At 39.5% G+C, this 25,895-nt stretch overlaps 1 protein-coding gene across 8 annotated transcripts in view; it reads left to right on the top strand.

The window, feature by feature from the left end:
- The window catches only part of chd9 (chromodomain helicase DNA binding protein 9), a 111,191-nt gene that overhangs the window by 43,604 nt on the left and 41,692 nt on the right, over window positions 1–25,895 (top strand). For all 8 annotated transcript variants that reach the window (XM_030044764.1, XM_030044755.1, XM_030044747.1 and 5 more), the window contains 11 exons: window positions 3,323–3,431; window positions 10,845–10,991; window positions 12,602–12,670; window positions 13,123–13,178; window positions 14,251–14,368; window positions 14,662–14,748; window positions 15,029–15,166; window positions 16,463–16,584; window positions 21,411–21,654; window positions 25,009–25,185; window positions 25,647–25,790. In XM_030044764.1, the coding sequence (XP_029900624.1) occupies window positions 3,323–3,431; window positions 10,845–10,991; window positions 12,602–12,670; window positions 13,123–13,178; window positions 14,251–14,368; window positions 14,662–14,748; window positions 15,029–15,166; window positions 16,463–16,584; window positions 21,411–21,654; window positions 25,009–25,185; window positions 25,647–25,790 (1,411 nt within the window). The remainder of the gene's footprint in view (window positions 1–3,322; window positions 3,432–10,844; window positions 10,992–12,601; window positions 12,671–13,122; window positions 13,179–14,250; window positions 14,369–14,661; window positions 14,749–15,028; window positions 15,167–16,462; window positions 16,585–21,410; window positions 21,655–25,008; window positions 25,186–25,646; window positions 25,791–25,895) is intronic.

Below are 25,895 nucleotides of genomic sequence, written 5' to 3'. Positions count from 1 at the left end.
TGTTCAGTGTTGCGTTTTTTTAGAAGAAGGTTCATTAGCTCTGTTTGGAAGGTTTGACTGCATGTGCAGTCATCATGCTGATGAGAGGATAAATCAAAATGTTTTGACGTCAAAGATGCGACATTCACCATGGGAATCAATGAATTTACATAGTAGATGATGCCGAGTCTATCAACGTATCTTGCCAGCCCTAAAATTTAGTGTATGAGTTAAGTCAGGATGGGGAATAGGCTACAGCCCTTGTCATTAAATAAAGAAATGTTCTGTAACAATGTGGACAATGCATAGTCAGTGTAACAAAATGTGAAAATGTAATAGCCTATTTCTAGATATCTAACCTAAAAAAACAAATAGGAGTTGGATAGCCTTGTGTTCACATGTACAATGAAGTTGTATTGCTTTAAAAATAAAACTCAGTGCCTCATTATTCCAAAGAAGCTGTAGCTGAACAGTAGAGCCACAAATATGCAAGAATTGTTTCCACTTGCTCATATATGTAGGGTTTTGACTGAACGTGCCTAAATGTGCAGTTGTGTGGAGAAAAAAAAAAAAAAAGGTTGACCAAAATGTCTGATAGAAAGCATGACAAATTAATCAACAGCTAAATAAAATGTCCCGAATCCAAACTGTTGTGAAGCCTTTACAATTTTCTTTTTTGTCCCCTAATGGACACAGAGTAAACACATGGCTGTAATATGTAGGCTTGAACACAGACACACACACACACACAATCACTCTTCAGCTCAGTTCCTCAACACATATTTTCAAACTTCCTCAGATCCAGCCGGTTGAAGAGAGATGACAACCACCACCATATTATCTTCACTCTCAGTGGAAATCAGCTTGCAATACACAAGTATAAAGTAGTGTAGCAGTTGACTAGTTCACATGTTTTTGGTCTTGTATCACCCTACGAACAGATACATTTTTGGAGAGGTGCACATAAACTTGCAGTGACAGCCTCTGTGGGCTGCACAGGAGCCTCAGAAACTTACAATGTAGCTACATTGACATTTTTATGAAATATAAATTGACCTTTATCTTTCATGTCTACAGAAGATGATAAGGTGGTAAGAGTGGGCCTGAGTTAGAGGACACTCTGTACCACAGTTGTTGTTTCAGAATGAGATACACCAATGTCACCTAATGTGTAGGGCTGAAATGATTCCTCAAGGACCTGAATAATTTGATTACTAAAAATATTTGATTCAAATTCTTTGCCTCAAAGCTTCATTTTATCTCTAGAACTCTACAGTGCAGGCTATGGAGCATACAGACAATAATTACTGTGACACAAACACATAATTTGACCGTGTGAGTTGCAAACTATTGTAGCGAGATGGAGGAAGGGAGAGAAAACAAAGTGTGAGAAAAGGCAGGCTCATCTAGAACAAAGCAGAGTGTGTAAACTTTTAGACAACTGAACGTCTCTTCTCCGGCTTTTTCTGTTAGTAATCAATGGCTGGCCCCTTAGTTGGCTGAGGTGGGAGACTCATGAAAAATATTATTATGAAATGTTCATGCGGTGTTGACCATTTCTCCAACGAGCCAAACGCTTTGCACTGTTTAATGAGAGTAAACGGAGACACTGTTGCAGAGGACACACAAAGCAGCTAGCCAGCACAAGACAACTGCATCTTACCCAGGTCAGCCTTCAATTCAGGATGCACCAGGGCCGAGAATCTGTAACTGGCGCCAAGTTCAAACAGGTTCACAATTTCCCGAGACCTGGTACTCACCAAGCCGCTGTCGGTTCCTGGGCGTTGCATTGAGTTGCATTATGATACGTTCAAGATCTGTTTAGTAAAAGAGTGTTCAGTGAAGTTAAATTATTATGTTATCATGATGTGTTCAAATGTAATCTTGTAACATTTGGTGAGACACTTGAATAAATACAGTTATTCGACGGAGATTTTGTTTATGTTCTCAGCAATATAAAACAGATATTAGAGATGGAATTATGACCTGTTTAGGAATTGTAACCAATATCTTGTAATACATGAATGTAACATGGCACTTAAGCATTAAACAGGTTTTGTTTGGAAAGTAAATCCTATCAGATTACTCAATTAATTGGTTGGATAATCAGTAGAATACGATCACTAAAATAATTGATAGCTGCAGCCCTACTCACATGTATAGTCTTAGTTTGCCTACGTGCATACCGATGCATGAGCACGCTGCATATTTAGTGCATGGTAACAGATAGCTTAGCATAACTGTAGCACACGGAATTCAACACACAATTAAAATTACAGTAGCAATCTTTTTTTTCTCCCCAAAGCACTTAGATTGCTTTCTTTGCATCATGTCACAATGTAGCTATTAATGTTCATATTCTGCGCTGCACTGACCTGTTGTTTCTGTCTTTTTAAGTCACTTTAAAGTTTCTGTGGTATCTGATTGGATCCTTTTAATGTGAGCTGTTTGTGTGTGTGCAAATATTTTTTGCACGACAATGAAGATTGACTGAATTGAATCAAGATGCTAGGCTGCTACCAGTCTTTTCATCACAGAATGAGAAGCAGAATCAGTAAAATGGCTTGTTTGTCCCAAAAAAATGCCATTGTATTCTTTCGAGAACAGTGTTCTGCAAAGGTACACAGTGCAGCTCCTCTGTTGCAGCACAACAGTAGTGTTTTAATATACAACATGAAACAAGGCTGACAGAGCTGGTATGCTTCTTTGCCTTGAAATGGGGAATGTGAAGTCAGTGCAGCATGCAGTGTGCCTTCCTTTAGGTAATTTATTTTGCACAACAAGAGCAATATTTATATTGTCACATGTAAATTATTCAACAGAGCCCCACAGTCCTCATGATTTCATTTTTGTGAAGAGAACACAAGAAGATGGGTCTTATTTTCCCAGTTTTTCCTCTCCTCTTTAGTTAAGAGCTTAGCATGTAATTGCAGTATGGTGCTGTTGAAACATCGTCACCTCACCACTAAATTTGTCATTCACTGGATTAAAGACAGTTTTTTTGACTGAAAGAGCTTTTGATGTGAGTACTGATGGCATGTGACAGCTAATGCAGTTTAGAAATGCTCTAGTTAAATAAATCTTTTGAGCTATGGCAGATTCAGAAAGCTAAAAAATAACACCACAACCAGTACAACTAATGCAACCAATTCATGATCATACAATCTCAGGATATTATCTTTAAGGCATTTATCTACACACGGTATATTTCTATGAGCAGTGATTGAGTAAACCCGACTTGAAATAATATTTTGTCTGTTTGATGTATTTTTCTATGGAACATTTTTCATTAATCATGGCCTTTTGCATTGTATTGATTGCTGTTTTTTTCCCCACCACACAGGAAAATTGTCATCAAGATTGGGAAGAAGAAGAAGAGAAAGCCAGAATCTTCAGATGAGGAGTCAGACGACGACCCTCCCCCTCGGCGCTCCTCTAAAGATGATGACTCTGTAAGATCCAGTACATATACACTCTTACAAATAAACACACACAAACACATCTAAGTTGCTGTTAGGCTCATCTGTGTCTTCTGTGTTTCTTTACCTCCGTCAGTGGAGTCGAATTGGATTTATGTTTTTGCCCTGTTCCATCTGTCTGTCCATTTGTTCAGAAGATATCTCTAAAAGTTATGATTTGCATAAAACTTTGCAGAAAGCTTGGTCATGTGGCAAGGAAGAACTGATTAATGTTTCACACTAACTGGCCAAAGTTGGCATGACAGTGGGTGTGGCTTCACATAAAAATGCATGTAACTTCCGCACAGATGCACATGACATCATGACACTTTGTGAAGGTTAGTCATGGGGACGGGAAAAACTGATTTACTTTTCATACCAGTTGGTTAAAGAGAGGTGTGCCGCCGGGTGTGATTACCTTTCAGTGGATATCCAACATGTGGAACTGGCATATCTTGCCAACTGCTTTGTACTGAGTGCTTCCTAGTTATGTTATTGTGGTTGGTGCCTGAGGACATTTAGAGTTTTCCTTTTGTTAAGACTATACTTGATTTTAGTTGGAAATTTGGCTACATTATGCAATTGTTTTAATTTCCCATTATCTCTAGAAGTTTTGGTTGTGTTATTGCCTGCGGTGGTGCACCTCTGCTGAATGAATACAGAGGCTGGCTCTGTTTCCTTTGCTGTTCTGCTTGAAGGTGTTGAGTGAGTCGGTGTCCTCGGTCTGACCGATCACACTGCTACTGAGCCGAGAGGATGACTTCTCAGCTTTATAGCTTGAGCTGACAGACGATTGGCTCTACGGTTCATGGGCAGGTCATACAGCGGACAGCTGTCTCAAGTACACATTGTTATCTCTGTTGTGGATGCAGCTGAATAGGCTTGTCATGACACTGTAATTGTCGATGCAATACTGCTATTTATCGATAGATTTGACACTTTCGATACCAGAGCTGAACAGACAGTTAAAAATGTACACAAAGTATGGGTCAATTTTTGTATTTATATTTTTAAAATAAACACAATAGAGACAAACAAACAAACATGTTTTAGAACATTTGATCCATTTCTTATGTTAGACACTACACTGTAAGTCTTATTTAAAATAAAAATACTTAAACAAAATTATCCTCAATTTAATTAGACATAAAACATATGACATATGAGTGCTTTAATATCAACCATCCAGGAACTTGGTTGGAAGTTTTATAAAATGAGAAACAACTGTGGCACAAATAGACTTAAAATTTCACATGCATACAGCAGATATTGATGCCGGTTACAGACAGCAATGATTTCAGAGTAGTGCTAGATTGAGGTCAGGTTAAAAGACAGAAAGACCATTAACATTACGATGCATTGAGTGTTTTACTTCTAGGCTTTAGCTAGTCGACTTAAATATTAGCTGTTGTCTAACGGTAGTTAATGGGTGATCAAATATGTTGTTTTATCTTGAAATATGGCCCAATGTCCATCTGGATTCACAATATTTATTGTTTTCTCAGCTGCTGATCAATCAGGAAGTGCTGAGACAATGAAAATTTTTCAGATTCCCTACATTTTAAAAAGATACAACCTGGGAAACAGCAGTACAATTTAATTACAACATTTAAGCTTTCCGCTCTGAGCATGATGTCAGAGAAAAATGGCCACCATGCATTTTCCCTCTCAGTTCACTGTTTCTGAATCTTAAACTGCCACCATGTTTGCCAGTCAAACATAGTTACATCACATGTGACGTGCAGTGTGGTCAGTGTCAGTGTCAGTATGTGTCAGTTTCTGAGCAACAAAGAGCAAAGTGCAGGAACAGTTAAAGTAAAGATACTGAAAACTTACAGATTGCTAAGTTTTAAAAATTTCCTTGGCCATAGAGTCACAAGTCACATTGACAGCCAGGCACAGATGAAACAAAACACACACACACACGCACACAAAATCAATTACACCTTTTTCTAGATGTTCAGCAACAGTTAAGATTAATGAATATTAAATTAATCACTATTAAAAAAAAGCAAGTGTGAAGATGCAGAAGGATGTTTTGAATGTTGTTGTCACTCTCACTTCTAGAGGGCCACAGCCGCTAGCAAAATGAAATTCTTCAAGTGGTTTTCTGTTTGATAACACAGCTCTCAGCAACATCAAAATTTGCCAGGGTTTTTCAACAAATTCAGCACATTAACAGTTGGTTCATATTCTTCCCTGAGTACACGCCATCGTAGTCATTGTAGTAGTCTAAATGCAGGCATTGCTCTGTTGCAGTCATGATTTAATCATTTTTTATATTTGTATTATTTGGGATCATGTGTTTGGTACTGTGTGTGTGTGTGTGTGTGTATATCTGTCCATGGCTAATCTCATGAACTACTTGATCTACCAGCCTAAAAATGTTTGTGCACAGTTGCGTCTATATGATGAAGAACCTCTTGTGGTTGCGGACCTTTGCAAAATGTTTGTCTGGCCACTTCCGCTCCCTCTCTTCATTCATTGTCTAGCTTGCTTGACCACTGCTGCTGTCTCTCTCCCTCTCTCTCTCTCTCTCTCCTCTCTCTCTCTCTCTTTCTCCCAGGGTCGCTATGGCACTCTCTCACGGTCTAGCTTGCTCATTTTTTTCATTCTGCTCATGGGTGAAAAAAATCAAGGCCACACATTGCGTTTTTTTGGACGAGTTTACACACTGCTGACAATGAAGTTAACAGAGTGGCGAGCAGAACCATGGGGAAAAAATCACACCGTAAAAAGTGTCGGAGCAGGGCTTAAAATAGATTACATAACCTAATAATTTACGACTGTAGAAAATGACGAGTAAAACAGCTGCCACTGCTTCATACATCAACAAACTACTTGCCTAATTGTCTACTACAGAGAGAGAGAGAGAGAGATGAAATTTTGCTATTTTAATTTGTGCCCTCTTTTTGAAATGCAGTTTTTGTCAAAAGCCATGTGACTTCCGGCAGACAGCCAGAAATGCATATGTAAAATACATATTTAAGAATCTTTTTCTTTTTAATAACATTGTGGCAGCTTGCTGTGCTCCATGATGCTATTTTGAACACAGTCATAAGATATAACTGTTAACTGATTTAATCTAAATAGGCAACCACCTCACCTGAGTCCTATCTGCTCTGTCCATGTTAAATTCTGATTTGTTTGTTGGTTAAATTCAGTGACTGATATAGTTGAACTGTACAAAACTGAAGCCACATTGGATTTGAAAAACAAAAATTGTGCTGGAATATAACAGACATGAAAAGTAAATCACATCTTACCTGTTCAAGGAAAAGCAAACAAAAAGCCCAAGAGTATAGTCAGTAGGTGATTTATAATTTTTTTTAACAGGGGGGCTGGCCCAGTGGGAGCAACCCTGTGTTCCCATACCACCAACCAACACAAACACACACACACACACACACACACACACACCCATGTACACCTCCCAGAGGACATTATTGCAGGATGCCTTAACCAGAACTATGACATTTCTAATTCTACAATTCAGTTTTTATCCAGTTATCTTCTCTCCCCACTACAATTGTCTTTTTTTAAACTGTGTATTAAAGTAATGACAATATACACCTTTGAATTTTACGTAGCGGACTGAGTTTATTCAGGTTTGTTCATGATTCTCACAATACACTTCAGGCGAGTTCATTTTAAGCTACATGACTATATGGCCCCTGGGAATTTTTTACCATCTAAATTCCTTGAAGGACACACAATGACTTTTGTGAAAAATAGAAAAGACAAAATTATAGCCTAATGTAGCCCGTTAAAGTGGCTTAATGTCAGAAAAACTCATCTCAGAAATAAGTTGAACATTACTGAAATTAAACATGAAAATATTTGCACCCCTGAAATAACCAGCAAACAGAATGGAATCTCAGTTTAACCGTTATTATAGAGGTTCAGACATATTTCTCTGTCATGATTTCACGCATCTATTTGGGTGAGAAAGCAACAGGACTAGCACACGCTCCCATGCCCACTACTATGCGGTGGCAGATAATCTGGTCTATTGAGATTGACATGTCTAAAGGAGTGGGAATGTAGAGTGACTCTGTCTCCCCTTAACCTCCACCATCTCTCTCTCTCTGCTTGCTTCCTGTCCTGACCGCTCCCTTGGAGGGATATAATTAGGCTCATTAAATGGCACCCTCGGCCTTAATTAAAACAGTCTGTTGATGACTCATTTAGGATGATCCTGTGGTAGAAGTCAAAGTAGCGTGGCTGACAGCTGGGAGAAAAGCACTGCTGCCTTAGGGGTTCATTCCTATTGTCAAGTCGTGTGGCAGGTTTGCCTTATCTGTTTCTGGTCAACTTGGGTTGGGGGATCTGAGGGTTTATCTCCATGGGGATACTCTCCACACCTAATTAACTTTGGCTCAGTGGCATTTATTCCTAATTAAGTACATATTATCATTAGGAGGGGCTCGTGTATTGATGCAGGATACAGCAGCCCACACATGTGTTAATTATGTAGGGTTGACAGGAAAGGATCGAAAGAGGCTGGTCTTGGAAGCACTCTTGGAAGTCCATTTTATTCTCCTGATTTGTCGGTGTTTGGTGTTCTCAATTTTTACTTTGCCAATTTAAATTTTTCAGTAGCATTCACTGTATGTGTTGAGTTTGGTTCATAACCCTTGTGCAGATGATACATGTTGTGAACCCATGGAATAATTTCAAAGTTTCTTGCATTGCTTCATGAAAGAATAAAAACTTATTTCCTGGTGACAAAAACCTTTTTAGTGATATATGCTTTTGTCATATATCACTGATAAAATACCCAATGTTATCTTACCACTCAGTAGGCTCATTTAGTAGCAATAAGTCAGGAGACATGAGTATAATCACAATAAATACATTTGGTCATCAGAGATTTCTGCAAACTTTAACATTAAACACATAGTGAGAGTAGATATATCTTTTTTTGTTCATCCTTTATTTAACCAGTCTGGTCTGATTGAGATTAAAATCTGTTCTGCAAGAGAGACACAGCAAAGTCAGCAGCCTCAAGACAGATAAAAAAGAGTTACAGATACAACACTGAAGACCAAACACAACCAGCAAACAACACATCCATAGTACACAAATAATTAGAGTACAGTAAACAAACATCATAAAACAATATTGTACAAAATAACATGAAAAACAAGTTTATGTTATGATGTTTACTTATGTACAGTTTGTTATGATGTTTACTTAGGTAAATGGACATGATAAAACAGAGGGAGTGGGATGACTGTTTTATCAGCAACATTACATGTTGTGGTGTAAGTAGAGGAAATGCCAATCAATGTGGTTGTTGTAATAGAAGTAAGCCAGGCTACACTGGCTAGTGGAGATAATTTGAATCAGTTTGTCAGACATTTTGCTCATTATAGAAAGCTTGTTTAGAGATGAATGTAAAAATTTAACAGCTCGGAGGCATGCAGCTACAGTTAGATCCATAAGTATTTGGACAGTGACACAGTATTCATAATTTTGTCCTTGTACACCACCACAGTGGATTTGAAATTGAGTAATCAATATGTGATTGAAATGCAGACTTTCAATTTTAATTTAAGGAGTTGCACAAAAATATGGAATTAACCTTTTAGGAATTACAGCCAGTTTTATACATTGCCACCCCGTTTTGAGAGGCTCAGAACTCACTGGACAAACTATAATTATATGGATTATATTCAATATTTGGAGGAAAATCCTTTGCAGTCTATGACTGCCTGAAGTCTGGAACCAATGGACATCATCACCAAATTCTGAGTTTCCTCCACTGAGACGCTCTGCCAAGTCTTTACTGCAGCTGCCTTCAGTTGCTGCTTGTTTGTGGGTCTTTCGGCCTTCAGTTTGGTCTTCAGCAAGTGAAAAGCATGATCAGCTGGGTTGAGGTCTGGGGACGGACTTGGCCATTGAAGAATATTCCACTTGTTTGCTTTCAGTAACTCTTGGATTGCTTTTGCATCATGTTTTGGGTCATTGTCCATCTGCACTGTGAAACACCATCCTATCAGTTTTGCGGCATTTGGCTGAATCTGAGCAGATAGTATAGCCTTATAAACATCAGAATTCATCCTGCTACTTCCATCAGCAGTCACATCATCAATAAACACTAGTGACCGAGTTCCACTGGCAGCCATACATGCCCATGCCATAACACTGCCTCCGCCATGCTCGACAGACAATGTGCTATGCTTTGGGTCATGAGCTGTTTAATTATCTGCACTTTTCTCTTCCCATCATTCTGGTACAAGTTAATCTTTGTTTCATCTGTCCAAAGAACCTTGTTCCAGAATTGGGCCGGCTTTTTTAGATGTTCTTTGTAAAGTCTAATCTGGTCCTGGTTCCTGTTCTTTAGTGACACCAGCTGTTTGCACCTTGCTGTATAACCTCTGTATTTATTTTCTCACAAATGTCTCTTGACTGTAAATTTGGACAGTAATACGCCTACCTGCTTGAGAGTGTTTTTGACTTCCCTAGATGTTGTGAATGGGTTTTTCTTCACCAGGGAAAGAATTCTTCAGTCATCCACTTTAGATGTCTCCTGTGGTCTTCCAGGCCTTTTGCTGCTGCTGATCTTACCAGTGCATTCCTTTTTTTTCAGGATATATCAAACTGTTGATTTGCCTACTCCTACAGTTGTTGCAATCTGTCTGATAGATTTTATTTGCCTTTTGAGCCTAATGATGGCCTCCTTCAGCTGCATAGACACCTCTTTGGATGTTGAGGGTTCTGATAAACAGCTACCAAATGCAAATGCAAACAATGAGCTGCAGACCTTTTATTTTCTGAATTTGTCATGGAATAATGAGGGGAAAAGCCACACTCGGCCATGACACTGATTTTTAGTCAAGTGTCCAGTGACTTTTGAACCTCTAAAAATTAGGTTGCAGGACACTTGTATCTGAAGTACCTCTTACACACATCATGTGGGCAGACCATTGGTCCCAGCGGTGCCAAAATTTACCAGCCCAGAGATCAAACTTACCCTAACACAAACTGCAGCTTCCCACCCTGATCAGGGAAATACTTGCAATGTGTAACTCTGTGTATTGTTCTGTTTTCTTAATTCAGCTTGAGTTGTGTTTTATGCTGATGCAAACTGTTCATTGCTATTTTTTCACAAAACAAACATGCCTTCCCCATAAGCAGTTGACCAAAAACCTAATTAAAAAAAGCTCTTACACACAAATCGTGGGCTTATGACCAAATCATATCGTGGCCTTATGACCACAGTAAAAAATTCTGAAAAACTGATGTGCATTTGCAAACACTGCAACAGTTAACTATTACATTCAGTATTAATGGTGCAGATTTTTTTTATTCCATTTAAAATGAGTACATGGAGGAATTGAGTAAAAATCAATATTTATAAATTTATAAATGCATCTCTCCCTTCGTATCTTCGTCTTGTAGAAGAGACGATCTAACCGTCAGGTGAAGAGGAAGAAGTACGCTGAGGAGCTGGAGGCCAGGCTATCAGACGAGGAGGTCAAGGTTATTGTCAAAGCCAAGAAGACCAACACTGCAGCACGCAAGGAGCCTGCAGTTCAGCTCTTTGTAGTAAGTACTTCTGCCCACAACACCCTTCCAGCTAACAATGTTCATTTTTCATTCTACAGAAATGTCCACCATGATTTAAAAAAATGGATATTGTCTCTTGCAAAAATACATACCCTCTAGAACATACCCTCTAACACTTTATAAGGTTACCAGGCTAACATTCTAATTGTGTGTTGTGAAACATCCCCCAGATGTGAATATAATTGGGGAAAAATAATCAATCTAATTATCAAATTCAGGGATCTAGGGGCTCAGAAAAAAATGAGCCTAATTGTCTCACCTCAGATGTTTTCAGTCAGTTAAAAGTCAAACAGCAGTTAAGTCTTTGTGAACTTAATTGTTAGATGTCAAGGATTTTTTCTTGGTGTTGTTGCACAGAAATACTAACTAATACTACTACTACTAATACTAACAGGAACACTAAAAATGATTTTTATGAATGGAGAATTCACCAGAATGGCCAGGGGGAACACTCAAAGTGCTGCAAGGACAAAATGAATTGGGGTAAATGGGATTTAACAGAAGTCATTAACTGTTGCTATTTGAAGGCATTATCAATCTGTATTATCCCATTTTTGCTTCTGTAGAAGATAGAAATTGAAAATTTAATTGATAATATATACCATTGGCTTCTCATCCTGTGAATGATGTGTAATACATGTATATGTTGAAACTGAGTCAGGTGAAATATTGTTGCATTAAGGTAGATCAGAGCTATACTGTTATACAGGAATATAGTTGCATGTGACATAGCCAGCCAGCCCTGTTTAGCTACCACCAGAGGGTGAGTTCTCCCACCAGTCACTGCTTTGCTTGGTTGCCCACACCTATGGTAATGGTATAGTAGTTCAAGGCCATGGCATATGTTGCAAAGGTAAACTCACATCTCTTATAATTGCCAACATTAGTTACCTACAAGCATAGTTTTATTTATGAGTATTACTGTTGCTCTCTTGCGCTGTGTAGCCAATGTATCTTTTCAGCATGACCATCGTGCCCCCATCACTCTCTAAGCGAAAATCAGCATCAGCAAATACACAACTGTTTCGGGCTTTTGCAGAACTTAGTTGGTTCCGGTTATGCAGACTTAAACCGCTTGCTTCCTACTTCAAACTTGCTTGCATGGCTGGGTGTGACGTTTACACCGAGGCAGCATGTGATGGGCAAGACTGCAGGGCTATCAGCACAACAGTAGAAATGCGAATGGTTTTTGCTCTCATTGCTTGAGGCCGCAGGCCATTAGCACTGTCTAGCTGGAAAATAGCACTAGCTGACAATGGCATGATAGTGGAAAGTTGGCTACTGTAATGTAAGCTTGGTTTTCCTGAAATGTAATTATGAAATTGAGACATGAGTGACTATGTGAAAAATAAAAATTAGGATTGCACTCAGCTTTTTGACCTCAAAACTTTAAAAGATCAAATGCTGTATAGTCACAAATATTTCAGCCAGATAGCCCAGTCTCAGCTTGTTTGAACTTAACTGGTATTTGGATGCACTCATAATCACCCATTTTTTCAAGAAACAATGGGAGAGATAGAGATTCACCCACTCAGGAAGATAAAAGATAACCTTTAACCTTACATGTTCGTTGTTGACTGTGTCCACAGGAGAATCCCAGTGAGGAGGATGCTGCTGTTGTTGACAAAGTTATGTCCTCTCGCATCGTTAAGAAGGAGGTAGGCACATTTAGCACCTAAGCATTTTTTCCCCATGTTTTCGAAAACAGTCCTCATTTGAGTGTAAGATTTGTATGCTGTTTGTTGTTACTGTCTTTCTTTTTTATATTCCCAATTACAATCCAGTATGGATTAGTTATTTTTTTGCATTCATTCATGTGCTGACTTTTGTGACTGAAGTGATTTTTTTTGTGTTTCTGATAGATTAATCCTCATCAATAGTCTTCATCATTATTTGAATAGCATTATTATACAGCATTTTTTTTTTTTTTTTTTTTTTTTTTTTTTTGCATCTTATCAGTGTCTTTACTATGTTCAGCTGTACTAGCTCTATGTCAAGTGTGCAGCCATGATTACTGGCTATCCTTGCAGTTATTAGCCCCTTATGTATTTTGAGAGATTCAGATGTCTCTAGTTTTTATGTGCCTCTTTCATTTTATTCCTCTCTCTAGGTCTCTCCAGGAGTTGTGGTCGAGGTGGAGGAGTTCTTTGTAAAATACAAAAACTAGTAAGTTCATTGCATAGTTGGCAGTCCCTAATGGTCAGTGTCAGTAACTATACAGATTTTTGGGATTACATTATAGCAGTATCCTGTATGTGAGATAATGTTCTGTGCTCTGATTATAAATAAAAGGGTGATTCAGCAAGGTGCAAGTCTAACCATGCTTCATGGGATCGGCATGGTTGGAACTTGTTTTTTGACAGTGGAATTGTTTGGGTGAAAGTGCCCATTGTATAAAATCTCATCATGAATACAAAGAACCTGCCATTAACCCAAACCATTTTTAGAGCCAAATGTAATCTGTTAATAGGTGTTGTTCCATTGAGGGTTGCTTCCTGATTTAATAATATGAAGTTTGAAAATGCAATTGTTCGATTGCAATTGTTAGAAAAATAGATGTATTGAATCAGGCCTGTCTTGAGGGCTTTGAAAAAGCACAGCAAGTCACAACTATGCGATTACACCCTCTTCCAGCTCAAACATGCATTTTGGCCATCTGTTCTGCTCCTGTCATTATTATAAAGTATGTAATCATGAGATATTTAATAGGAACAATGATTTAATTTCACCTCTTTTAACATTTTGACAGTATTAAAAAATTCCAGCAGCTTTCCACAGCAAATTATCAATCTGAAAGTTTTGGACATCGGGATTTATGAACTGTGGGTTAAGTACCTTATCCTCCCAGAAAATAATTACTTTTCAACTGACAGGTAATCTGTCATCAGCCCAGATTACATTTTCATTATGTTTTCAGCCTGATGCTGAAAACATCCAAGTTTATGTGTTTCATATTCAAAAGTTTATAAACCAAGTATGACAGAAATGATTAGTGACTCTAAAAATTGCATCTCTATGCATGTCCTGCAGTTTTTATTGGCTGATGCAGTAGTGAAAGTTTTTTGAAGGGTTTGTGCCTCTACAGTAGTGTTCAGAGATAGTGAAGTGGGAAAGACCTCCCACTCTGTGGCTACAACTCACCTTGGTGGCCTCAGTGAGTTGTCGCAGATGCTGATCTGAAGGTGTTTTTAAGAGTTGCTCATTCCAATTTGACATTGTGTGTGTCACTCTGTGTCAGCTCCTACCTGCACTGTGAGTGGGCCACAGAGCAGCAGCTGGAGAAAGACAAGAGGATTCAGCAGAAGATCAAACGCTTCAAGATGAAACAAGCACAGAGGGCTCTCTTCTTCGCAGATGTAAGGCTCTGCTGACAATTTTGTGTGTTATTGAAGACGTGTAAAGGGTGTGTGTGTGTGTGTGTGTGTGTGTATGTGTATATGTGTTTCGGGGGGTGGAATATCTGTTTTTGTGTGTTTTTGTATAGACGCTTTGTGTGTGTGTGGGCTTGCACATCTGTGTGCAGGTATATTTATACCTCTTTACACAGTCAATGCAGCATAGTGATACTTGGCTCATTGCAGATGGTAAGTGGGCAGCTAGATTTATTTATTTTCTTTTGCTCTCTCTCTCTATTCTCTCTCTCTCTCAGATGGAAGAGGAGCCCTTTAACCCCGACTATGTTGAGGTAGACAGAGTGTTGGAAGTGTCCTATTGTGAAGACAAGGACACAGGAGAGGTAAGTAGAATTCACTTCCATTCAGTAATCTTACCTGCCAGTAATACCTATGTATTTACTCTTGCGTGTACACATGACCACTTCACTCCTTTTTGAAAGGCTGTAATTTTTCTTCCTTTTAGTACATTCTCTATTCTCAAATAATCTTTCTGTAAGGCAGAAGTGCCCAAGGCCATCCTAATTGGCTCCCTCTTAGCCTTTGTTAGTATTATAACAGCAGACCTGCAGCCTGGCCTCACTCTAGTTTTGTGTGGTACTAATGCTCTTCTGGCTGCTGCAGGAGGTGGTGTACTACCTGGTGAAGTGGTGCTCCCTGCCCTATGAAGACAGCACCTGGGAGCTGAAAGGGGATGTGGATCAGAGCAAGATCGAGGAGTTTGAGCAGCTGCAGGCAGCCAAGCCAGACTCGCGCAGGATGGTAAGCCATGCCCACCCATCTGCCCCACCTATCCCTCCCCATTTGCATTTCTGTCTTGTAAACTTTCAGCTTTGTTGTTGCTGGTGTGTGTGTTTAAGCACATGCAGGTGTTAAATACTGTCAGAATTAATAACTTATGCATCGACACAATGATTACATCCCTACTATAGCCATGAAGTTTGCTTGTTTCTTGTCTGCTCAGGCATGGTGGCTGTTGCTTCTGCTAGAATATTAAATCCAATGACTTCCTGTGTATCAGGAAAAGAGACAGACCGACTGATATTGAATGTTAGGGCCTGCACAGATTATCATTTAGTGTGACCAAATGGTAAATAGGACTGTAACTCACAGAAGAAGTAAAAGATGAACTGGAAAAGACATTCATTTAGACAGTGTTCCACTCTTAATTATTTGCTTTACCGTCGTATTTTGAGGGATAAATGTCATGTAAAAATGAAAGTGACTGTTACATAGTCACAAAGAAAGTGAAAGAAGTCTCATACAAAATGTTTCATGAATGCTATTGTGGTAATAATGCCACAAAAAGCGTGGTCTCTCGCCCTCATGTATGTGTTGCCCCAACATTGTCTCCTTGCCCCGTCTTTGTAGTATGAACAGCATCCCGAGGGTGTGGCAGGCAAATGAGTCATTCAGACTGTACTGCCTTGATCAGACAGGAAAGTCTGATCTTGGTTTTACTACAATTGTTTCATGTCCTCTCCTCTCTTGGCAAACAGTCTTCCACACATCTGCCCCTGCTGCCATAAACTAAAATCATATTTCAATAAAATGGTTTGTTTGGTTTCCTCTGTTACAACAGCATAATGTTATGTTTTTGGTAACTTGCTTGCTTTTCACACTTTTTTCAGAGATTGGCTACTTCATACCTCACATTCACATTTCCATGAGTCTATTCATTCAGCTGCAGGGTCTCATTCCCATCTTGAACCACACCAGTTATAGTGAAATACCCAGTGGAAGGGGAAAAATTTTATGTTTCTACTGGCCTCTGACTTTGTTTGGAAACATCATTTCTCTCTTTCTCTGTTTCTCTCACTTTGTTTCCTCTCACTCTCTTTGCCCATTTTCCTGCCTTCCTGATTTACTCATCTTTTTCTTGTCTGTCTTTGCTTATCTCACCAAGAGAGCAAAAAAAATCATTATCTGTCTCTCTTTCTGCATTCCTCTGTTCCTATCCCTGAGATGTTTTTTTTTTTTTTTTTTACCAAATGGTGATAGCACATATTCGGAGATGAAATCATGAACTGTCCCTTTAAATCTCATTGTGTCACACAGGAGCGGCCCCCAGCCAGCCTGTGGAAGAAGAGGGAGCAGTCAAGGGAGTACAGGAATGGCAACAGCCTCAGGGACTACCAGCTAGAGGGAGTCAACTGGCTCCTCTTCAACTGGTACAACAGGTCAGTTAAAGGGAAATGCATGTACACACACACACATACACACACACACACACACACACACACACACACACACACACACACACACACACAGTGTATGTAAAAACATGTTCAAAACAGCACTGAACTGGAAAAGGAGCTTGCACACCCAGCCAGTTAGGGAATATATCCTCAAAGGACATTAAAAAGCGGAGATCATAAAAGGAGCTTCTTTTAATTTGACATTTCAACCCATCAGGCTATCATTAGTGCTCTGGTTACAAGCTGCACGGCGCTCTGTTCACAGTTTCATAACCGACATAATTTCACACACTCTCATGGAGCCGTCAGTAGCTGTGTTTCCACCCTGTCAAATGAATTTTGAGGGAACTTTTGAAATGGTGCAAAAATAAAATGTGGATAAGTTGTTTAAAGTGAATAAATTGGCGTCCTGGATGTAGAGCATCGCAACATCAAAAAAAGCACATCCTCAGGAAGAATGCAGAGAGCCTCTCAAGAACTGATTAGTGTCGGGCAAGCTATTTTCTTTCTTGTCAGGTAACGGCCGTATTTCTGTCAGAAGATGAAAACAAAGAATGCATTTGGCAGGATTTTGCTGCACCAGCTAACAGCCATTACAACCACAACAGGGACTTAAACATGGAAGTAACGACATGTCTTGACATTGCTGAGAAGCTGTGATTGACAGCTGCTTTACTGATGACGACCTTTGGCTGGCAGCGTCCCTACACCGTGATGTATTTTTTTACAAATGTGTTTTATTGTCAAATTATTCATCAACACAGCAAGTATCAGCTACACCAAATACAGAAGCACACAGATTTTTTTCTTTCACCTCTTCTGGTCATATTTCTCTGTTAGCTTCTGTTAGATTACTCAGTAGTGCAGAAGTCAAACTAGTAAAGCGGTGAGTTGAGACTGCACATACTACAGTCAAAGAGAGATTCACTTACTGTCCGCAGAGCAAAGCCAGACTCAATGTTACAAGGCGTATTTTTAATATTCATATTAATAATTCACCTCTCCCTTGTTCAGAAGAAACAAGGCAAATATATCAGCAAACAACCAGCTGTATTAAATCAAAGACATACTCTCCTGACTCCATCAGCAGCTATAGCTTTTTAAGGCCAGCTCAGCACACTTCATAGACCATATTAGCAACATTACAACATCATGACAGCAAAGTTTTTAAGGCATATCTCCTCAGGCATATTGTAATGGCTTGTGGAAGGATTTCTGCTAGAATAAGAGTTGTACTCAAAAGTTTCAATATAAATAAGATCTGGAGGCACAGTTCTATAGATTTTGTACGAGTGTAATCAAAAGTAGCCTCAAGACTTGTGGACCGCAAGGTCGGTGGTATGATTCTCCAGGCACCTGAATAGTAAGTAGAAGCGTATAAACTCCATGGAGTGGACTCCGTGATTTTATGTATTTCCTGTTGAAACTGCAAGTTTGGGTGGGATAGAGTGCAGGGATGGATCATTCACAAGTTTAAACCAATAGTATATCAGTTTGGAAAAAAACTTGGAAAAAAAGTTTGGTATAGGTGGGTGAGAAAGGATGTTTAAAGATTTGTGAAGGTTTCATTGGTTGGAATTTTTCATTTACACCCACTAGTGCAGGATGATTGGACAATTGAAGATACTCTGTTTTACAGGAAGTAGAAGGCATGTGAGGTCATTTCATGGGGACTTTAAAAGGGGAGATTTCAGAAAACAGGTTTTATCTAGTTTCCGCGTGGATGTTGCAATCTGGGATGATGTTTAAATAATGTTAAAAGACGGTGGTAGTTTAGTACTCCTTGCTCTTTATTGAGATTCCCTGTGAAAAATGATGTCACCATAAAAACAAACAAATCAGTATTGTCCCCATTTGTAGTGGTACAACTGGGCCTCATCAAAAATCAACAAATCATGTAGAACAGGGGTATCAAACTGGTGCCATGATGGGCCAAGAGGCTACAGGTTTTCATTCCAACAAAAAACTCCACCAGGTGATTTCACTGATTAGTCCCTTCTGTCTGCTTGAATGTGAGGTAATCACTGAAATGACCTGGTGGAGTTTTTTGTTGGAATGAAAACCTGCAGCCACTTGGCCCATCATGGCACATGGTTCGACACATGTGATGTGGAATCTTAAATTTACATCAGCCTGCCCATGCTTTAGCAGCCCTGTGGTGCAGCAAGTATTGCTTGTGCTCCCAAAACCCTACTGGCACAGAGCTGATTTGTGCCATATGGGTGTGGTGTCCATTCCTTTAAATCTGGCGCATGGAGGGGCACATGCTGGTTTTGCAGACCTGTTGCGACAGCAAAGGAGTCAAATACCACATGCACAGCAGCATTACAAACATTGACTACAGAAAAAAAAACAAGCACTTAATATCAATCACACTTATACCGGGTGAATACTACTGAAAAAAAAAATAAAATAAAAGTCTATTGCTCCTATCAGTGCTTACATTGATAGGGGCAGTAGACCTTTGGTGTAAATGATGGCTGCATCAGCACAGCTTTATAAACACTGACTTTCTCATATTGCTTACCAGTGTGTATTCAGCTGATTGAGATTCATGTGTAATAGATGCTGCCTACACTCCCGCTGAGCGACACACCAACACATACAAATGGAGTGCACTCATTGTTATTGTCAGAGAGTAGGTTGGGGCCACCAATACTACCAGCCAATCAGCAGCTAGTGGCTCATTAATAATGAATGAATATCTCTAAAAACGCTTGTTAGAATCTAGGCTCAAGAGGAGCCTTGGGAGATAAGTTACCTAAAATATCACCTCAAAATTTTCTTTCATGTAAATGCCACTTTTTTCCCACAAAAGCTTATTGTATAAAACTGACAAAAAATAATGAAATTAAATCTTCTCACATAAACTACCCGTTTTTTCTTCTTTTACTTAAAACTTATGTTGCTGCTCAAATGTAAGAAATATAAAACCCATCACTTCCTGTAGGGCTTTTTTCAAAGAAAGACCTACCAAACAACATCTGGCCAATAGAAGCTATAACAAGCAGGGTTTCAGTTGAATCATCCTTGTGTTATATTAACTGGTGAGAGAGAAGCAAAACAAATATACATCACAGGTTGCAGTTTAAAACTTTAGGCGTATGCCTCAGGACAGAGAAATGCCAACTGGGAAGCTAGCCTCAAGCAACTCAACCCACTTAGCATATGGAAGGACAAATAGCAGATTAAGTCTATACCTTACACCTCAGGGAAGATTTAAGGGATCTGAATACAGTAGCATTTGCTTGTGAAGATTTAATAATGTCATGCTGATGGAATGCTACATTCACTGACTCAACAGTAGAGTCTTTATATTGCAAGAGCAGTCTCCCCCGTGCGCTGGGACTGCAGATGATGAATAATGAATCACTTTTCCTGCCATGTGTACGGACTATGCCACGATTTGGCTGAGGTCACATTATTTGTTTGGACCTGCGAAGCAAATCAAATTTCCGTCGAGGTGTACATTGCTGCAGCAACAATCGCTTTCCTTCGCCCACGGTCACAAAAGAAGCATTACACAGTATGTCTACAGTACACAGTGTCGGTTTGCCTGCGTGAGGCCCGGGGAATTAGCTGTGTTGTGTGTGTGCGCACAAGTGTTTGTGTATGCCTACGCACAGAGATCCATCAGAAATGGAGAGGCGCTTAAGAGGCCAGTGGGAATATCTCCACATTGCAATTAGCATCAAGACATAATACCCCCACCCACTGGACAGCTGAATAAATGACTTGCCTGAGCAAACCACACAGCATAGGCAATTGCCTTTGCCATTATGTTGCATCTCATCTCCAAGGTCTATTATTACTGCTGATGATGTCGTTTTCTCCATCCTCGTTCTCTGTTTATTATTTTAACATTATATCCCTTCTGTATTTTCTGTGCTTCTCTCTCCTCTCCATGTGTTTGTTTTTTTTTTGTTTTTTTCACCCTCTTCTCGTGGTCTGATCTCAATGCAATTTTTTGCTTTCCTGCAACTGGTACAAGAGGTTAGCTATACAAGGGAAACGCTCGACATAAAAATGCAGCACTTTCACTTGGTGGCATATTTTCAGAATGCCTGCAGTATTGATGGAAAGCACATATGACGCAAATATTTTTTTTTCCTCACTCTTTTTCAATATGTTGTGGATGTTTTAATAGTATGCCTGACTTTTTTCATTAAACTCAAAAGAGGAGGAAGCAAAGTTTTCTGCTCCACAGTAAGTCTGAGAGAGACTGAGACTTTGTGAGGTTGAGTTGGTGATTTTTCTTTTTTTCCCCTGGTCATAATTGTTTATGGCAATGATGTCTATGGTTGAGCTTGTATGAGCTTATCTTTATGGTTACATAACACCTAAATTGTTGTTTGTTTGTTCAATATAGCTTCAAAAAGTCTCAGTTTTAAAGCTTTATTGTTATTAACTTATTGTGATACTATGAGTTGAATGTGTTAATCAATCTTAATCAATAGCTATGGCAGTGACTGTTTAAACAAAAATAATTTGGGGAATTTTCACCATTTTAGTCTAAACCATATTCAGCACCTGCTTCTGGTCAAAACCCTGTCCACTTCCAAATTTATCCAAATACAAATATATTTTCATTTTAGAACAAACATAAATGGTAATCTTTCTGAACACGCAAAGTGCACTGACACACTTCAAATCCACACAAGAACTATGTATCTCATTAAACCTGTCATTTCTAATCAGCAAATTCCCTTTTCCTGCCCTCACCCTTTTTCTCTCTTCTGCTGTTGTTATTCCATTCTGCCTTTCCCTCTGCCTCCTTCCCTCTTTGCCTCATTCTCCTCACGTGTTAGACGGAACTGCATCCTCGCGGACGAGATGGGCCTTGGGAAGACCATCCAGTCCATCACCTTCCTAGAGGAAATCCATCGTGTGGGCATCAAGGGGCCTTTCCTCATCATTGCCCCACTTTCCACCATTGCCAACTGGGAGCGCGAGTTCCGCACCTGGACCCATCTCAATGTCATCGTCTACCATGGCAGCATGGTTAGCCGGCAGATGCTGCAGCAGTATGAGATGTATTTCAGGGATGCACAGGTAAATGGGCAACAAGCACAGGGTTCTTTCTGCCATTTAAATGTTGCACGAGTGAGCAAATGTGCAAGCCTCCTCTAGTCAACGTGCTGGGTCACATGGAGCAGAGGAAAGTAACACTCACACAGTTATCTATTCAACATTTATTTATTGTTTTGTATTTATTTTGTCCTCATGTGAAATGGCAGAAAGCCTATCAACAAAATGCAGGTCTCATTGTAGAACTTGGAGTGTAATAACTTTTTCGCATTAGAATCAGTCTTGAATCAATGGTGGGGGGCAACATGTTTACTTGCTGTAATGCATTCTATGTAAATAATAATAATGATCTGAGATACCCACCATTTAACATTTAACTAATTAGTTGCTATATGTGCTTAGTTATTTAGATCTATCTATCTATCTATGTATAGATAGATAGTCGATCTATATAGATATGGATATAGATATAGATATATACTAAGCAAATCACCAGAAACTGTTTATTTGAATGTAAATATTTCTTAGGATTTACATGTAGGCTGTAAACTGTATGTGTTCACTTGACACTTGATGCTCAATAACCCCATTGTAGCTTGGCAACCGGGGCCACAGCTATAACAAAGCAACAGGGTCAGGATCTGTCCTCATCAGAATTAAATGGGTGAATCACAAATCCTGTTCAGTTGGAAAAATATTTAAAATTGCAGTATGTGAAAGGTTTTTGCCAGGTTTTCAGAATTTTCAATTGGACCATTAGGCCCAACTTTCTTTTTATAGCACTTTTCAAAGCATATGTCACAAAGTGCTTTAATATATTACAGAATGTAAAACACAGTAAAGTGCCCACAAAATGACCACCTTATTTACAAAGTTAAATAATGTTTTATTGTGAAATATAGTATGATACTGTCCGTTGATAACATACACCATAAAAATGACTAGAAAGATAAGTAACAAAAGAAAACCCAAATAAATGTTAAATGTATGATTTATACGGCTTCAGAATATCAAACATTGTTGTCAGCGTACATTGTAATGATGGATGAGATTTTTTAACTGACTGATACAAGCCTGTAACCAGCATTTATGGGTTAAAAGAAAACCCTAAATCAAAGTCATGCAGCTGGTAAGTCTCTCCATTCATCTGTCTTGTAAATATGTTAATCGGACTTGATGAGGGGTTGTCAGCTACCTGCTTTACCAAAGTACAGGCTAGGTGTTGCAAGACTGTCATTGTGGGTATTGTGTGTGTGTGTGTGTGTGTGTGTGTGTGTTATTCAGTGGTTGGCATCTTTGAAAATGAGCCAGCTTGATTTTTGGGCAATTGCCATTCCCATTGAACTGTACATAACCACAGAAAAGATCATGTCTCATTTACAAATTGAATAATTTACACATCCTAGACATAAATACTATTAAGTTCTCGAGTGTAGTTATGGTAGTGTAGCTACAGCTGCTGTGTTGTTTTAATGCAGCATTGTGTTGCTTTATTTTTCCGGGAGAAGCCTTAAACAGCTGGGCAGCAGTCACCTGTGGACACAAATAGCCATGCACCCTGCTGGACTTGCATTTCTAATACCTCTTGGATGCTAAAGCTCATAGGTTTTTGAGAGGGCTATCTGATTGGTCTCAAATTGGGGGGCTTTTTACTCCATCCCAAAGTCACCTGATCTTTCCCTTTTAAAGATAGGCTAATGGAAGGTAATATCACTGCACTTACCCATAGACCAGAAAGCACTGTTAGCATGTGTTTGCACTTCCATTAAAGTAATCACAGTGCTTTTCAAAAACAGCGACATGGTGTCAGCAGCTTGAAGTCCTGCGAGTCATCTAATGATATGTCTCAAAAGAGGAAGTCTTCATACAACGATAGCAGTCGGAAATTGAAAAGACAGGCGGAACGTGACTGCCATGTGTAACACAAAGCCCATGGAGACTGGGAGACAGTGTAACGAATGCAGCACAGTCAGGGGAGAACCACGTACATCCAAAATGTCAGCGTTTGAGGAAAAAACATACCTTCACAAAGACAAGTGATGTGTTTTTGCAATTATACAATTAGTTCTGAGACGGTTTCATAAGCCCAAGGGTTTTAAAATGTACTCAAGGCACAGAGGACCATGTCATCCTTCAGTTCCAATAAAAACATGAAAATCACCAAAACTGGTAGTGGGAGGTTTTCACCAGATAACAGTGGTAAGCAGGATTTGAAGGATGATGAAAACTGGGTAGTATGAAGCCCTCTGCTTACTACAGTTTGAGTGTCTGTGCTGATGCTTCATGACAAGCAGCTTTTTGTGTGCCTTTTTTGTTGATTTTTATTGTTCAGTCATGCTAATGTAAAATTAACAAAAATATTTCATCATTTATACACAGGCATCATGTCACATGATTTTTTAAATTAATTTTAACATATCATATTTCACCAATAATTGGACATAAAGATGAATTTTTCATGGAGAACAACATTGGTCCAAATTTTGGGTGTATGATTTTTTTTCGATGTCTTTTTCAAAATAGTGGCTCAGTTTAAGTCGCACAGCACATAACAGGTTATGCAAAGGATGGCATAACCCCGGCGGTAGGTAGGCAGTTAGTTAGCCTGGGGCACGGGCTTTCTACAGTCGGCGGGCCGTGTGATGTGTCACAACAGGCAGTTAGGAGCTCTTAGTATTCAGATGAACTGTAGGAGGAGGAATGAGGGCGAGGGAGGGCGGGGGAGAGCAGAACACAGCGGAGCCGCCACTAGGCTGTCTCCCAGGCAGCCTGTGATGTCATGGCAGCCCCCAAGGGGAACTCTCTGTCAGCACCGCTCAGGCATATCAGAAGGAGAAGCTCCTCTACAGCAGTCTGTTTGTCTGGCTGCCTGGATGGCTGTGGGAGGGGGTTACTGGATAACTGAGCGGGTTCCTCGAGGACTGTTGTCAAGTCAATAGATACAAATGGAGAGGCAGGGTGAAACAAACTTCTCCCCGCACTCCTCAAACAGCCAAACAAACACACAGCTCTCACAAGTGCGAACACTCGTGCTCAATGCTGGTAGCGTTATTAGGATCTGTATTTAAAGTATACATGGATTGTGAGTGCATATCTGCCACGTTGTTTAAATCAAGTCTGTACCCTTTACTGTTTTTGTTATTTACATTGTCATCATATTCTTGGTAGGCCACAGATTTGTTTGAATGAGAACATGCACACTGAATAATTCAAGTTCAAAATGGATGTATTGTCCTTAAAAGCAAAAAACATTTTTCTATACCTCCATCCCAAAACATAACCTTTAGCCTTGTTTCTGAAAGTTGCAATTGCCTCTTTTATAAATAGTTAAACAAATTTCACTCAATTTGTCCCATGTCTGTCCCCTTTTGTCTCTAGGGCCGTGTAGTGCGAGGTGCTTACAGATTCCAGGCTGTCATCACCACATTTGAGATGATCCTGGGAGGCTGTCCTGAGCTCAATGCTATTGAGTGGCGCTGCGTAATCATCGATGAAGCCCATCGCCTCAAGAACAAGAACTGCAAGCTGCTAGAGGGCTTCAAGCTCATGAGCCTGGTACATAATCCATCTGCCTGGAGGAAGAAAACTACTATTAAAACTGTTAAAATATACACAGCGTTGTGCATAGTTAAAGCTGCAGTATGTGGTTTCATGTAGTTCATTTAATTTCATTCAGGTTCGGCTTGAAAATACTTAATAGTGTCAGTTCAAAATAGCATGGCAGGGCTCTAGCTTTGTTTTGGAATGCTTTAGTTATTCAGTACTACAGCTGTATCATTTTTTTTTCTTTTTCTTGGAGCAGCTTTGAGAAATGCTTCCCTCCTTATTGAATTTGTTGTAAAAGAATGTATGTAGAAGACTTATAAATCACTCTAAGTCACTCTATCCTGCCTAATAACGCAAATGTCCCATGACATTTAATTTTTTTAAGTGATAACAATTCTAATAATTTTAACAAAAGGGGCAAACTGGAAATATTGTGACATGCTGTCCCCTTGCCTCCTGTCCTGTTTCAGGAACACAAGGTCCTGCTGACAGGCACTCCTCTCCAGAACACAGTGGAGGAGCTGTTCAGCCTGCTCCACTTCCTGGAGCCAGCACGCTTCCCCTCAGAGAACACCTTCATGCAGGAGTTTGGAGACCTCAAGACTGAGGAGCAGGTGATTGAGGAGCAGTTTAGAATTGGTGTTATATAACAGATTTCAGTTAAACATAATAAAAACTCACAGGCCAGGCACAGTTTCACAGTAGTTGATTTTCCAAGG

Source organism: Myripristis murdjan, chromosome 3, assembly GCF_902150065.1.
Source record: "Myripristis murdjan chromosome 3, fMyrMur1.1, whole genome shotgun sequence".
Classification (NCBI taxonomy): Eukaryota; Metazoa; Chordata; class Actinopteri; order Holocentriformes; family Holocentridae; genus Myripristis; species Myripristis murdjan.
The sequence above is the reverse complement of the archived record's forward strand: the minus strand, read 5'-3'. Positions and strand labels throughout refer to the sequence as shown.